Genomic DNA, 17,136 nt, shown 5'->3' with positions numbered 1-17,136 from the left:
TACACACAAAAAACAAAAATTGTATCAATAAAAATCATGCGTTTTCAAAATAATAGTTTCCCAGCTTTGATAGTTTTAACCATGAAAGTTTTTAAAACAAAAATATTTGGTTTGGTTTGAACGTGTATTTTTCACTTTTGACTTGTATTTTTAAAAGTGCATATTTTTAAAATGAAAATTGTTTAACTGTCAAAAATACCTTGTCATAGCAACGTTTTTGGCAGCACTGGACATACATTTGTCGCTAAATTTAACCTTAACGTCAAAAGTCGCAAATCATGTTCCTTGTGTGGAATGAAACTGAAAATCAACATTAAATCCGCTGGATATTTCAGGCAATATTTTTACTATTGTCGGCGAGATTGTCGGTTACGGAATCCACTGTGACATCATTAGTTAAAATTGTAAGTATTTAATAATCAATGTTATTGTGTGAAGTTATTTAGATTTTTTCAGACGATAAAATCTACCAATGAATAGATCCGAAACAACCCTAGAATCAACAGTCAGCCGAAAAAATCCACCTGCAACTTTGTGATATCGCAATACGATGACAACGATTTTCTACTCACTGCAAACCTGTGGATGATGTCTTCCGAAACCCAGCATAATTAATATATTTGTATTCATGTGGATAGCAGTAATAAATATAGTTGTAGTTCTTTTTTTTAATTTATGAAACATATGTTACTATCGATTGAATAAATATTTATTAGAATTTAAAATGAAAATTATTATTGCAATGTTGAAAATGGTTGTATTTTAATTGAAAATATTTTTTTATAGATTCAAAACGGCACATGTTATTACAACTTTACCAAACTTTCATGACAAAAGTTTGATTTGATACAAAAATAATCCACTTTTAATGATAATACTATCATGTTTTTCATTTCACAGTTCTACAATTCGTTTTGAAAGTTTCAACTTTTAAAAGTAACATGCGAGGAACTTTTGAATTGACAGTTAGCTGATTTTTGTTTTGAAAGCTAACCGCTTCCTACCAAAAAGAACCAATGCAAATTTTCAATTCTACCAAATGGTATTTTTAATTTTAGCAACGGTTTTTCTTTGTGTGTATTGGTTTGCGTGGGCGTACTTTGGTTCGCGTGTAAAGAGCCTTAGAAAGTTTGTTTACAAATGCTTTTGTGCCGTTATCAAATGTTATGCCTGATATACACCTAATTTAAATCACTGAAAATCAGATGTTTTTTTGTTAATCGGTTCAAGTTCCATACTCGTTGGCGACGATCTGAAAACAGAGCATTTGGAATCTTCATCCAATGCTTCCCTGTTTTCAGTGTAGCGCCGAATCCTTCTGACAAAAACTTGTTTTTGTTCATTGGTGGAGCAATTTCCAACACTAACACATTAATCACGAATGCAGCTAATTTTGACGTAGGACTACGTCTGTGATTTCTATACGAGGGTGTACTTAGTGAAAACCGAAAATGGGACATGTAACAAAATTATGAAAGATTTTGAACGTTAATAACTCAGCTGCCCCTGAACCAATCTCAATAATTTTATCACCAATCGATCAGAAATATTTCTACGCATCATTTTTCATAACGTCACTTTTGAAAAGTGCACGAATGTGCAACTGTTGTTAGGATAATTAAAATTTTCACCGATTGCTTGCGAAAAGCGATTTTCCTAACACAGATTTCAAAGTTGATTTTCATTCGGTCTCACCAAACGGTGTTTACTCAATCACCGCGTGGAGAGTGGTGGTGTTCTCCAGTACACAACGAAAGGCGAGACGAAAGGCTCCCCGCAAGCAGCTAGCTATCAAGGCTGGCCTCAACCGCTGCTCAGATTCAGTTCCAATCACCGTGTGTGGTGGTGTCCGGTCGTCGGCATCAGCAGCAGCAGCAGTAGTGCTTTCGGCGCGTGGCGTTTAACATTGTTCTCCAGTATACAACGAAAGGCTGCCTAAAAGCTGAGAGCTGCAGCCCACATGAGCAGCCATAGAAGGAGGAAGAAGCCCCACCGCTATTGATCGGAATTAGTAGCTCTTCGTGAGTCGCTGTGGGCCATCTATGTCAAGTGCGTCATACTAAAGAGTATAAACAGAGAGAACCCCGCTCAAATTCCTATTTCTACGTAACACACAAGCTCCTGCTGCAGTTAAAAAATAAGATTTTTTTATATAAGACCACGTAGTCCTACGTCACCATTGCGTACAACCCCATAAGGCTGTCCCTTGTCGTTTTTTTGCATGGATTGCAGCTCGGGTTGCAGTGACCGCCACTCTCGCCGCCACCTTGAACAATATCAAAGCCAATTGTAGTTGAGTCGGTTACCTTTTTAAAAAAATTAACATGGCGCATGATGAGATTTTTCGTCCAAAACGAAGTGCTATCGCAACACTCGATTTTGGATACTTTCACAGAAGATAAAGATAAAGAATCCTCAAAAATAAAAGCTCTCACAAGACTGCTGCTGAAGTACAATTAATGTACAGTGAGACGTTATCGTAATACTTCACGCTTAAGTTAAAAGTACTCATCAATGAGAACAAAATTATACCCAAAACAGTAGTGTTGCGGGAGTACTTATTTTTAAGTACTTTCGATCTCGATTTTGAGTTGTTTCGTCTTTCCGTGTATCGTCCTCAAAATTACTCAATTCTCCGATAAAGTCGACTACAAATCAAGCAATGCACATCGGTAAACGTTACCGAACGTTCGGTAAATTTGACAGCTAATTTTGCTGATTCAGTTTACAGATTTTTCGGCAATGATCTCGATTACCGAAAACATTACGGACCGTTAAGCTGTTGAGAATTCGGTAAACATATTACCAAAGTTGGTGATTCTTTCTAAGTATGTAGCGAGATACACACTTGATCTAGCTCGGTAAAATCTCCAACAGCCGATTACCTCGGCATTTAGTTTTGCTATTATCTCTGCAAAATATCTTTTTGTTAGCTGATATTTCAGCAAATAGTTATTTACTAACTGAGTCTTGGCAATTGTTTTACTGAATCTCAGCAAAATAAGTTGCAGAACTACTCGGCTTTTGGAGTCTCGGCGAAAAAATTAAGTGTGTATGTAGGGGGCCACCAAACGACGAATAACAACTTTTGACTGAAAAACCATATTTTTAGCATGAAAGCTAGCGATCTGCTTAGGCTGTGTTCCATTTCGTAAATTTTCACTTTAATTTGACAGAAATGAAAATTTTCCAAATGGAACACAACCTTAGGCTGTGAACCATTTGCCGAGTTAAATTTAACTCGTGGTTAAAAGTGACATTTCGAAAGTTATTTTTTATGTTCGAAAATCCCTGTGCTGTCGATCGACCGGTTTTCGAGAAGAACTTAGCCAAGGTTGTCAAAATTTAACTTCTTGTCTGTCAGAAGTAACCACGCTCGAAAGGTTATCTTCCATTTAATTCCACTTAATTAATTTTGGTATCCATGACAGATACGTATTTCGACTACAATGTGCAGTCTTCATCAGTGTCATTCCCACTAAAGAACTTATCAAAATCTAACCCCCTTAAGTACTCATCCCCTAGGTAAAAAAGTCAAGATCATAGGTATACAAATGAAACTACAATGTGTTGAATCGGAACCTACCTAACTAATAAAAACCAAAGATTTAAGTAAGCTAAAGGAGAAAAATCTATAAAACTCTCTAAAAAGGAAAATCCCCAAAGGCTTGGTAGCCATCCTAATGAAGTAATGAAATAGGGTTGTTAGCGGAATGCTAAATAAAACAGCAAAAAAGGTTATCTTCCATTTAATTCCACTTAATTAATTTTGGTATCCATGACAGATACGTATTTCGACTACAATGTACAGTCTTCATCAGTGTCATTCCCACTAAAGAACTTATCAAAATCTAACCCCCTTAAGTACTCATCCCCTAGGTAAGCCTTTGGGGATTTTCCTTTTTAGAGAATTTTATAGATTTTTCTCCTTTAGCTTACTTAAATCTTTGGTTTTTATTAGTTAGGTAGGTTCCGATTCAACACATTGTAGTTTCATTTTTATACCTATGATCTTGACTTTTTTACCTAGGGGATGAGTACTTAAGGGGGTTAGATTTTGATAAGTTCTTTAGTGGGAATGACACTGATGAAGACTGCACATTGTAGTCGAAATACGTATCTGTCATGGATACCAAAATTAATTAAGTGGAATTAAATGGAAGATAACCTTTTTTGCTGTTTTATTTAGCATTCCGCTAACAACCCTATTTCATTACTTCAACCACGCTCGGATAGCAGGGTTAATCGATAACTTTCCATCTGTCAAATTTTAACCAAAAGTTAAAATAATCCACCAAATGTTTCAGAGCCTTAATATGTTAAACATTGCTATCACTGTGAGATTATATGTGTTTAATTGGAAATAGGAATAACTTTTCGGTCATCAAAACAAAACTTTATTTTTCTCGGATCGGTACGAATGTTACTTGCGGCATAATGAAAATTTCGAGGAAAACTTACTCTGTACTGTATTATTTGCGTTACATAATGTTTGAACACTCAAAGATAATTTAAATCAAAAATGCAGATTCCCACTTCACCTTATTGAGTCCGAGCCATGATTACTTCGACAGTAGTCATGCATGATTAAATTCGAATTAATCTTTCCAGCAATTAATTTTTTTTATTTTTGAACATTAATATATAATGAAAAAAGATTAAAATTCAATGAAAAAATATTGAAATTGATCCAACAATGATTGAAATTTATTAAAAAAGAGATAATTTTCAATCTAATCAACCTTGATTAAACCATAGAGGTAACTCTAAGACCACTGGGTCCCGAAGAAAATCATTATTATTTTTGGCTCACTCAGTACCAGAACAACGGTCCCAAGCAGTCCCAAGCTATTTCACTCACCCCTGCATGTTCTGCATGAATCCACACACCCCTGATGTTATCTGTCAAACTTTCATAGCGAATCAAAACAAACATAGTGTAGTAATAGAATTTCAACTAGAATAGGGTACGTTAATCGTTTGCTTGGGACCAATAGGCTACTGAAGTGGTGAGCCAATTTAAAATCGTTAGTTTCGTATTGATTGTTGATTAAACTGGGTTTAATGTCGTATAATTATTTTTAAGAAAAAGGATATTAATTTTTAATCATTCGATATGATTAAACTGAGTTTAAAGTCAAATTGATTAAATTTCAAGCAATATGGGAATAGTTTAATTTATCAGTGAACGGACCCTAATCAAGTTGTCGGTGTTTGGTGCATGCCGCCCTCCAAATCGTCCAGCTCTATTTTCGAACGTTGAAGTCGCGCAGAGCTGTCATCGCACGCTTTTTCGTACACCATCAGGAATGTTTACGTTTTTCCAAAAAACCGGTGTCGCGCCGCGCCAGTCGTTTGATTTTTGATTTCAAATTTCCGATCACAGAAAATTTCCTGCGGTTTTCCATAATCCATCCAAGCTTTTCCAAGCATGGAAAACAGACTTAATCGATACGAAAAGCTAGACTTTCTGGGCGAAGGTCAGGTAAGTATCGGCAAAACTTTGGTTCAGGTTAAAAGAAACTAATCCCTTCTGCAATCCACAGTTTGCCACTGTCTACAAAGCTCGGGACATTGAATCGAATGAGATTGTTGCTGTGAAGAAGATCAAAATCGGTAACCGAGAGGAAGCGGCCGATGGTATCAATCGTACTGCATTGCGAGAAATTAAGCTCCTCCATGAACTGCATCACGAGAACCTCATTGGATTGCTGGACGTTTTCGGTCACAAGAGCAATGTTTCGTTGGTGTTTGACTTTATGGATACCGATTTGGAAGTCATAATCAAAGATCCGAAGATAGTGTTGACCCCGGCGAATATCAAAAGCTATATGATTCAAACGTTGAAAGGGCTGGAGTATCTGCACCAGTTCTGGATTTTGCACCGAGATCTGAAGCCAAACAATTTGCTAATCAGCGGAACTGGCATTCTGAAGATCGGTGATTTTGGTTTGGCCAAGTTTTTCGGATCTCCCAATCGAATGAACACCAATCAGGTGGTGACCCGGTGGTATCGCTGCCCGGAGCTTCTGTTCGGAGCTAGACAATATGGAACGGGAGTGGACATATGGGCGGTGGGATGCATACTGGCGGAACTGTTGCTGAGGGTTCCATTCCTTCCGGGTGAAAGCGATCTGGACCAGTTGACTCGAATCTTTCAAGTGCTGGGAACTCCTACGGATGAGAACTGGCCGGACGTGAAATCGCTGCCGGACTATGTGCAGTACAAGTACTTCCCGCCCATTCCGTTGCGGGACATTTTCACTGCGGCATCGGATGATTTGCTCGAGCTGGCCAATAAGCTGCTGGCCCTGTATCCGTTGCATCGGGGCACATGTACCGAGGCGCTCAAGATGTCGTACTTTTCCAACAAACCTGCCCCGTCCATTGGCAACAAGCTACCGATGCCGGCCAGTTACTACGCGGGAAGCAAGGACAAGGAGGACAAACAGCCCACGTTGAAGCGCAAACTGCCGGACAGCGTCGACGGGGGGACACTTCCGAAGCGGTTACAGTTCTAAGGCGGTGGTGAGTAAAGCTTCTTCTTGATTTTCTTTTGTTCCTACGGGCAGGTTCGTTCCTTAGCAGTTAATGTTGAATAAAAGTATTTTCGTAAAATTGCATTGTCTGCCGGTGGTAGTAAAAGAAGGCCCTGCTTGTGAAATCCGTTATATTGTAGAATTTAAGAGTTCAAGTTATATTTATGACACCGCTAGTTGGGTAAGCAGACCATAATTCTGCTTTTTTCGATATTTTGCAGTATATTAGGATTTTACCTAAATAAATATTTTCTCTGATATAATCAGAGTACCACAGCCGCTCATTTAAGGCAATGTTAAAGTTCTGTAACAGTTAATTTTATTATACTAACGTAACACTATCGATAAAATTGTCCTTTTAATAGTTTTTTCAACTATTGTTCGAAGATTGCTGTTATGTATTTAAAAAAATGCTGTTATTTAACAAGTAAAAGCACTTTAGTTTTTTAAGAAACTTTGTTTTAAGCATGCATACTATATTTCTACCCACCAGTGCTTTTAGTCCAAGAACACTCGTAAGCGTGATTACCTCTCACCCCAGCAGGCCTGGGTTCAATCCCAGTCGGCGCCGCCGAGATGTTCTGAGGCATAACATCTCTGATCACGCCTTCCTTCGGAAGGGAAGTAAAGCCGTTAGTCCCCGGTTCATGAGTTGAAGGGTCGATAGGTAGGATAAAGGTGTAGAAGCTGCCTTCCTGACGTCGGTAGCATTGGAGCTCAGCACGGAAAACAAGATCGACGGAAAAAAGACACCTTAGACAAAACAATAACAACGCGTGACGCCTGACATTTTCGTTGATCACGCAACTGGAAAGACGTTTTTCTCAGCAATAATACATATTTCAGCAAAAGTAATAATAACAAATGAAAGTTAAGGGTTTTTTTTTAGATTCTTTATTAAGGAGATTTTTAGCCTACGGCTAGTTCATTTCCGATGAAAGTTAAGGGATTTCCACGTGTAAGTATGTGTAAAAAATTATATACAGTAACCCCTCCGTATATGCGCTGTTTCTCGGCTATCCTTCAACCAATTACGCTGATTGTTTTATGTGATTAGTGTCAACCATAAACTAGCTAAACAGAAATCAGCTCAATTGGTGGAAGGGTAGCCGATAAACAGCGGTAGGTGGACGGTACAATCCACCGCAAATACGGAGGGGTTGCTGTACCTATTGCAAATGATTTGAAAAAATAGCCCATTTTACAACGGTAAGCGGTATATGGGACATGAGCGAAGACTGGTACCATGATGGTGCTACACGCTATTTCAAATTTGGGTAGAATCCACCCAGATCGGTCAAAACTGAACCTACCCAAAAATTGGTAAACTGTGTTGGGAGTGACAAGTTGACAAATGAACAACGTCGATCGGATTCATGTCAATGTTGTTCATTTGTCAACTTGTCACACCCAACACAGTTTACCAATTTTTGGGTAGGTTCAGTTTTGACCGATCTGGGTGGATTGTACTCAAATTTTGGTAGTTTTCAAATATCGTGTACTGATCATTCTTGGATTGGCGTTTTGTTTTGTTTTATTGTTGTTTTACATCAACAGGCTGGATGAAGCCCCAATGATGTTAACCTTATCAACTATGGTAAAAAAAATACATTCAAGCATGGTCATAACATAAAACATATACTTTATAGTCAGTTAGGTACTCCTGCCGGCGAAAAACAGAAGAAAACTTTCGACAAAGCGCATCACGGGAGAGATGAAAGTCGAAAACAGATGCAACTCTGTTGAATGTTCTCTGCACTCTGCAAATAGCACCGTGTGCTCCATAATTTGTGCGACGTAGAGGCAGTCTTAACATAAGGTTATTACGAAGCGGTCGGAGTTGAACATTCAGGTCAATTTGCCTCAGGATAGCCTCGCAATCTGTCCTTCCTTGCAGGATATCGACCACGGTTAGGGCTCTGCTTGTGTCTCTTCTAGTCCGGAGAAGTTCTAGGTCGATAAGTTGACAACGGCTTTCGTAACTGGGTAATCGAAACGGATTATTCCAAGGGGAATCGAAGTGTGCTCTGCTTCTGTACGGACGCGAAAAATTTCCGAGTGTCAAATTTACGGTTTTATTTTTTCTTGGCGTTTTCTAATTTTAGTGCAATAAAGTGAAAGTGATCGGTTGGAAATGCATTCCAAAGTGTTTTTGTTTATCATAATCGATGATTCTGATTGGAAGCAGGTGCAAGAGCTTCTTTGAAGATCCGAAGGAATGTTATGAAATGTTTAGCTAGAATTAAGAGATGCAACAGTCTTTCAAGTATTGGCTTCACGTGCAAACCATCGTTCATTTGGTGAGTTCGTTCCAGTTTATTTGTTTACTTGTTTGGATACCATCTATCAGTTTTTTATAATTTTGTATTGAACATCTTTTCGAAGAGCCACGTTCATGCTGTAATTTGTCGAGCGCACAATTTGCACACGTTGATATCGAGTAGGAACGGCAAGAGAGTCATCCAAGTGCTTTTGTTTCTGGTTTTAGACGTTTGATGTCTTCAGTGATGTTTTTGTACTTTAAAGTTCCCTTTTCTGTGATCATGGTGGGTCTAAAGAGTTTTTGTTGAGCACGCTGAGGCTGAAATTGCATACCCCCTCCCCATGGACATGGAGGTTGACGGTACTGAAGCAAAGGGTTATGTTTAATTTCTTTATATTTGCAACGATGATGATTTCCTATAGTGACACATATCACCTTCTTAATGCTTCAGTATGCCTTAAACGATTAATTCTTGGCTGTTAATAGAACTTCCTTGATGAAATCGGCTGCTTCATGCAGACTGAGCAATTCTGATTGTAGTATCAGATTTGTTCTGTATACAGAAGAACTGGGAGGGCTTATTAGAAACTTCTCACCAATATAGTAAAGAGCTTCTAGAAAAGTTTGCATATAATTTTATTATAATTTCATTTTATTTAAGCATATTATTTTTGTTACAGTCAATTAGCATTAGCATACGATACAAGAGATTTAATATTACTTGCTCGTTTTTGCGTAAAATAATTAATATTTATTTTACTTGTAATTACCTTTGAAAGTTTTTTTTTTTAGTAACGTTTTGTTTGTAGTTTATATTTTATTTCTTTCATGTAATCATCGTAAATAATAGTTATTCAATAATAGATCGTTCATCCATATATTCGTACTTTGACGTGAAGCGCTGTGGATTATGAGGTGCTTGATGACCCTGGAGGGATCTTCCACAGCACAATAAATCGCCACCATCATTTGTATATTTGATATTGAACATTAACCTCGGAAACTATTTGCATATCAAGCGAAAACGTAGTCCTGTATTGTCGCGAAGCGTTATGGTTCTGAGATGCTCGATGACCCTGGAGGGATCGTTTTTACTTACTGAGCAGAAAATCATGGGTTTAATCCCAAGCTCTCCGTCACGACTCTTAAAATTCATGATAACTAAACAAAATGAATATGTTCTTTCGATAGCCGGCTATCGAGAGATTAAATAAACAACAAATAAACAATACATAATTTTGGTTGCATCGCCAACTTGAGGTGAATCCTAACCGAATACCCTACCCAACCCTCCAACTCCGTAGCACTTATGAGGGTGTCGCTAAGTCGGTGGCCTCTCGTTAAGTAAGTACTACATCAACATTTCCTTCCCTATCCCTAGTTATGGTAAAGATGGGCGTGGCCGGGAATAGCGACAGTCATGCTTCTGTTACTCTTGTTTCGATTGGAACCAATGTTTACTCCCCAGCATTATTCCTGAAAGTAGTCTAACTGAGAATTTCAGAAGAGACGTGAGTGTCGTTAGTATCCAATCTACGTATCCAATATATCATAACAACGCTAACGCTAACGCTAATCGAAACGGATCATTCCAAGGCAATCTACGCAACGCAAAACGAAGAAAGCGACGATTCAATTCTCTCGGCACCGTTGTTGTAGTTTGGGTTCCAAACCGCTGAACAATTAGGTTTTGCACCGTCGGGGTTAACCTCAATCTGATGACAGTTCAGTGGTACTGTTTACGTGGACTTAGTCGATTTTTTCTTGGGTGGATTTTCTCGATAATTTTTCAGACTGCAGTGAGATGTACACAGCATTTCTGCAATGTTCACGAGCAACATCCTTGCAACGCGCTGTTCCTCGACAATTTTCAAGTTAAAATTCAGAAACTTTAGAAATTTTTTTTCGAAAAAACGACTAAGTGCTTGTAAACAGTACCACTGAACTGTCAAAAAGGTTCAGCCGTTTAACACTGAGTTCATTTGTGACGTCACGCTGCAGAACCTAATTGACCAATGCACGGAATGAACTGCACGAACAAATTTGACGTTTGAGCGGTGCCGTGTTTACTAAAAATGAACACATGAATCATGCTCGCGTAACATTTAAAAATGGCCCATCAACTTTTGCACACAAAGCTTGTTAAGCCCTTTTCGCGCGAACCGAAGTACGCCCACGCATACCAACAACATCATCGGTTAGGGTTAATTCTCCCCTTCTCGATAAAGCTCTTGGTTTGCGTGGGTGTTCGTCGGTTCACGTGAAAAGGGCATAAAAAGTTGTTTATAAAAGTTGATTGGCCCTTTTCTAAGGTTACGCGAGCATTACATCTTGTGTTCATTTTTAGTAAACATGGCACCGCTCAAACGTCAATTTTTTTCGTGAGTTCATTCCGTGCATTGGTTAATACTCAAGCGTCGATCGAACAAGCGAACAATAATTGAGAGATTTTATGCCTTGTTCAGACTACAGAGTTATAACATGTTATAGCGCTATCTTGATGGTGGTGTCTGTGTTGCAATTATTTGACAACCGTTATAACATGTTATAACTCTCCAGTCTGGACAGCGTTTTAGACAGTAGATATCAGTGAAGTTTTTAGCTATCCTAAAAATGCACCCTAAAGTTCTTGACGCCTTATTAACAACATATGCAATGAATGAAAGCTGCGAATCCAAGATCACACCCAAGTCTTTCACCTGATTCACGCGTTCGATTGTCGAGCCAAGCAGGTCATAGCTAAATATTATCGGTTGTTGTTTTCGTGAGAACGTAATAGCGGCGCATTCGGCTGGGTTCACTACCATTCTGTTTAAACTGCACCAACTAGCGAATACATTCAGTTGACGTTGAAGAAAGTGACAGTCAGCAATAGAGCAGATTCGTAGGAAAATTTTGGCGTTGAAGACGACTCTGTAGCTCTTTATCCTTTCACTCCACCGAAAAATCCCATAAGAAACTGTCAATCGTTTCTAGAAGAGACGATTTTTCGACGGTGCCGTCAACGCCAATAAAATTGTTTCCAAACGTAAACAAACCCTGTAGGTTTCTTAGAGCAACCGTACCAGTCGTTGCCATTTGCGGCACTATTTTACTTACGCACAGCGTTTCCATTTTGGCTTAATCACTCCTCTCCACACCGGTCGTTGCTATCAGAGTCATAATTTAATAGTACGTTCAGACTACAGAGTTATAACATGTTACAGCGCTATCTTGATGGTGGTTTCTGTGTTGCAATTATTTGACAACCGTTATAACATGTTATAACTGCTCAGTCTGGACAGCGCTTAAGTTACCGTTTTCCACACCGGTAAAACAATTTTTTTACGTTTATTCAAAATAGCAACCGTCTAAGAGCAACCGTACCAGTCGTTGCCATTTGCGGCACTATCTTACTTACGCACAGCGTTTCCATTTTGGCTTAATCACTACTCTCCACACCGCCCGTTGCTATCAGAGTCATAATTTAAGTTACCGTTTTCCACACCGGCAAAACAAACTTTTGACGTTTATTCATAATAGCAACCGTCTGTTGCGTTGCTACCGGGTTGCTAAACTTATGAACTAACTACTTCCCAAGGTGCGGATTGCTATTTCCCCCACCTGAATAGCAACCCCCGGTACGCAAGTAGCGTTATGGTAGAGGTTGGTAAATGTGCCTTATTTACTCATTGGTTGTTTTAACTACATGTATATAATTTTCTTCATGTGAGTACTCACGAAATACCAGCCGGGTGCACCCATTACCACCGGTCGATGTGGGTGCCGCTGCGCCGCACGAATTGAATGAGCACGACACACACGGCACACCGATGCTCCCTTTCACTCCTTTTCACTCAGTTGTTGAAATTTAGTTTTCTTTAAAGTAATTGATATATTAGGATCTATTAGGATCATAGTTTACTGTAGACATGCAAAGAGTAGGTAAATCTTATCATTTGAATCAAAACCAATGAATTTTTACACTTAAAGTCTGAGATGTGCAGAGAGCATTATTTCTCACTTCATATTTGCAACGCAAAATCAAATATAGTTTTTTACTATAATTAAAATCTCTTTTTTTACATGTGTGTGTGTGTGTGTGTGTGTGTGTGTGTGTGTGTGTGTGTGTGTGTGTGTGTGTGTGTGTGTGTGTGTGTGTGTGTGTGTGTGTGTGTGTGTGTGTGTGTGTGTGTGTGTGTGTGTGTGTGTGTGTGTGTGTGTGTGTGTGTGTGTGTGTGTGTGTGTGTGTGTGTGTGTGTGTGTCATCCTCTATCCCTCACCCAGCCGGGGGCGTTGGACAAGTAGAACTGCGAATAATTTGATCAAATCTCATGCTCCGTAATGGTGCCCTTTATGTTGTGAAGACTAGTACTTCAAAAAGGGTAACTTTTGAGGCAAGACAGGGTGTCCTCAACAAGTTAAGGGAACAGGATGCACTAGATGTCCACAACAGGTACAGCAAAACATCACATAGACGCCCTTATTCACACTAACTACTCAGGGGGTAGAAGGTCAAGAAGAGCCACCGCCGCCAACTAAAGCTTGAACCGGGTACCTGGGACTCCCACGATATACCCGCGGCAATGGTCAGCAGACGATGCCCTGTGCGTATTTAGTATGTAATATGTTTTATTTGGATACACAAAATGTTTGAAGCCATCCGTCATCTAAACCATAATTTGCATCACCACAAATACACTTGTCAACAATCTTCAACACTTCACCCGGGAGCGCCTTCCCGATGCTTCCACGCATATTTTTTTCCCTCCACTCCAACCACACAACAACCAAATATCACTTTTCTTCACTTTTATTTTTCAAGTCACTCCGTGCACAAAAGCAATGCACATCTCAAAACCCTGACAATAGATCAGCGCACTTCTCATCACCGCGTAAATAAACAGAAATTAAAATTTTCACTCGCGATGCCACAAATTTCTGGTCCGGGAGAAACAATCAAACCACGCCAATTTTGCAAACATGATGAATCATGTTTTCTTTCTCGATTCTAAAACTTCTCGGAAAGCGAGAAACCAACACTCACACACGTATAACCGTCCGGGAGGCAGAGTGCCAGCGCTAATCCGGCAAATGCAGCTAACTATGAAATGCAGTCAGAAAACTATGAAAACGAATGCACGCACAAAACAGAGAACGAACTTAACACACAACCGTATCCAAAGGCGTTAGAAACTCGACTCATTAAAATCTCTTTTTTTTACATACCTCTAAAAAGCTTAAACTCTATTATATGGACTGCTTCAAACAGAACTATGTTTCGTCAACTCTGTGCAAAGTTATTAGCAAATGAGCAGTTCGTGAGCAAAACTGTGTATGCCAAGCATGTCCACGGCGTATTACCAACAATCAATACGGAACTAACGATTTCAAATTGGCTCACTACTTGACTAGCCTATTGGTCCCAAGCAAATCGATTAACGTACCCCATTCCAGTCGAAATTCTAGCACTACACTATGTTTGTTTTGATTCGCTATGAAAATTTGACAGATAAAATGAGGGGTTAGTGGATTTTCCTAAGTTTCGAGGGTGAACCGATTAGCTTGGGACCGAAGATAGTACCAGAGCTGAGCCAAAAAGTTGAGCTAATCGCTTCTCGGCCTAAAGGCTAAGATCAAAGTGTAGAAAAAGTTGAGCTCGTTTCTTCGGGACCTTCTGGTCTTAGAATTACCTCTATGGTATTACCACTGAACACTTCGCATCCGCCGTGGCCATACACGATCGAAAATCGGCTGCGCCGATGACCTCTCAACTTGAGGAAACTCGCGAGTGGCTACGCCTCCCTCTCGCTCTCTTCGTGGATGGTTCTTGCCGATAGTGATGACCTGTACCCGGTCCATACTGCCTCTTGTCATCAGCGTGCATAGCTGCTTCGAATCCGTGCGCCCTGTCTCTAGGAGTCGTACGGTCAACACGTCGCTCGATGAGCCTACCGTTCTGGCACCTACCCTCTCCAACGTGAGGAGATCCGACCTGTGAATAGAGCAGTCGAAACAAAAGCCATGGGGCACCTTTGGGTAGCTTAAAAGAGATGGCGGTTTCATCTGAAGCAACTCACTTCTTCGAGAAGACTTTTGTCTCCCAACGCACAGTGGTTTAAAAGTGCAAATTCGTGAACTTAATTGTTTTCTGAGATGTACGTACGTTTTAGCATTAAGGTGTCTTCAGAAGATTTTCATAGTTCTGGATTTCGCACCTTTTGGAATGTTCACCTTAATTTTTCTTAAGGTGCAACTGCACTTCAAAAAACTAACTTTTTTATATTAACAGATATCGAGATGATGTCTTGTACAAATTTGTAGGGCTTTCAATTTCAAGAAACTTTGCTGAAGACATCAAGTTGCCATGACTTCATTGTATGAAGATATAAGAGATTATTTGCCAGTTGCACCTTAAAATCAGTTGTTTGAGTTTTTCTATATCTTTTTCACGTTCTATCTCTTTGGTGTATTCTACAAAGTTTTAGATAATATCTAAACACACAACTTTTCTGAAGACACCAAAGTGCTATGATTTGATTGGCGAGAGATACAGTGATTTTTAAGCAAAAAATTACCCTTTTTCAAAAAGCTATAACTAAGCTGGCCGCAAATTGCCGCACTTGCAACAAGTTTCATTTGAAAGCTCAGAATTTGTACTTGAAATGTTGTGGAGATCATTAGTATCCGTTAGTATCCTGGAAACTGTGGTGGATTTTAGTAAACAAAGATTTAAGATTTGTGTATGGGGCTATTCATGTTCATGTTCATGTTCATCCTCCGAATCCATTTCTTCTCCATCATCTAAGCTCAACAAGAACTTTGCGTCTTGAGACAAATTTTTTGTCTCTTTTTTGGGGCTTTTCCGCATGCTTGAGATTAGTGGATCTGAAGACACTAGCAAACGGCGAATCAAATCAAGATTCAAGATCGTTCTGGAACATTTTCTAGTGTGGTCTCGGCGGTATCGTTTGAGGTCTTTATTCCTCGATTCCTGTGCTTCTTCGGAAAGCTGTCCGATAGGAACCGTGAAATGATTGATGACCTGGACACCATGAATCAGGATTTTATGCACTGAAGCTGGCATGTAGTACCAGGGGTATAGGTCCACTAGATACTTTGCTGTTTCAATGCAATAACTAGAAAACCGTTCCGTGTTGATTTTGTGCCCTGACGCTAATACCTAAGAATATTGTATTGTTTGTATGTACATCTGGTTTTTCAGTATTCCATTTTATTACCTGTAATATGGTACCACATCGTTCCAGTGCTGTCACATCCAGTTCAGTTATTGCAGCTGTTTTCTTGGGATCAGAAAAGAAACGTCGGGCAGTATTGCCGTCGTTGGACGTTCTAGATCCTCCAGGCTTAGGCTTGTCAACAATCAGGCCAGTTTCCACTTTGAACCGTTTTTGGATTTGATTCTTTCTAATCTTCATGGCTTGAACATTCTGTCCTCTTACCTGCCATTTTTTTAATTTCAAGTCGGTAAGACAAGTGAAGAAAGTATTCCATAAAGCTATAAAATATTGATATTGTATCAAACCATAATACTTAACACTTAATTTTAATAAATCTCACCGGATCCAGGCATGCAAAGTTGAAAGCCCAAACTGGAAAGCATCGCTGTTCTCCACGCGTTCAGTTACTGAATCAAGATTGTTCATCAATTTCGGGGTTGCATTACAAATATAGCAAGTTTGTGACGATTTGTTGCCCGTAACAGCATTGCAGACCTTTCCGTCTACCATTGTCAAAACCATCTCATAGCGCACAATAATGGTACGGCCTTCTACCGTAATTACTGTTGGAACAAGCTGGTCAATCTGATTCTCTATATGTTTCTTCCCGTTGATTGATACTTCCGTAGTTTCACTCACGAGCTGAATCCTCACAGGTCTACAGAATCGGGTTGATGATGGTCGGGGATTTTGGAACAAAACTTTTCCGTTTACATCTGCCTTAATAGGAACTAAGGAAGTAATAAACATATTTGAATCACTAGATTCTCCGTCGTCATTCTCAAATTTTTGTTTGTATTCCGCATGTCCGCTGCTGCCATCGAATCCCCATTTTACCAAAAGTACAACCTGAGGAAAATAAATTATTGGTTCAAAGTCTCTATAATGAAAATAAAAAAGGTACAACCTGCTTGAGCTCGTCATCTGAAAAATCTTCAAGATGCTCCTTGTTTGCCAAAACAATCCTACTTGAGGTATGGTCCAAAAGCTTTTGAAGATTTACTTTGGCATTTTTTTCATCAACCATAATAAGTTGATCTTCCGGATAGCACTGTTTCTTGGCATTGACAATTTTGTTGTACGACGGGTAAATATTCACGTTTCTCAGTTTTGC

General features: G+C 39.3%; 1 protein-coding gene across 1 annotated transcript; it reads left to right on the top strand.

The window, feature by feature from the left end:
• Nucleotides 1-5,360: 5,360 nt before the first annotated feature.
• Nucleotides 5,361-6,605, top strand: Cdk7 (Cyclin-dependent kinase 7). Its single transcript, XM_065232449.1, has 2 exons — nt 5,361-5,485; nt 5,547-6,605. The coding sequence occupies exons 1-2, from the start codon at nt 5,432-5,434 to the stop codon at nt 6,519-6,521; spliced, it is 1,029 nt and encodes a 342-aa protein (XP_065088521.1). The 5' UTR covers nt 5,361-5,431; the 3' UTR covers nt 6,522-6,605.
• Nucleotides 6,606-17,136: the final 10,531 nt, after the last annotated feature.

This window comes from Ochlerotatus camptorhynchus, unplaced genomic scaffold (genome assembly GCF_037179485.1).
Source record: "Ochlerotatus camptorhynchus isolate MF236.1 unplaced genomic scaffold, CSIRO-AGI_Acam_v1.1 ptg000370l, whole genome shotgun sequence".
NCBI classification, from domain to species: Eukaryota; Metazoa; Arthropoda; class Insecta; order Diptera; family Culicidae; genus Ochlerotatus; species Ochlerotatus camptorhynchus.
This window is presented reverse-complemented; position numbering and strand designations above follow the sequence as displayed.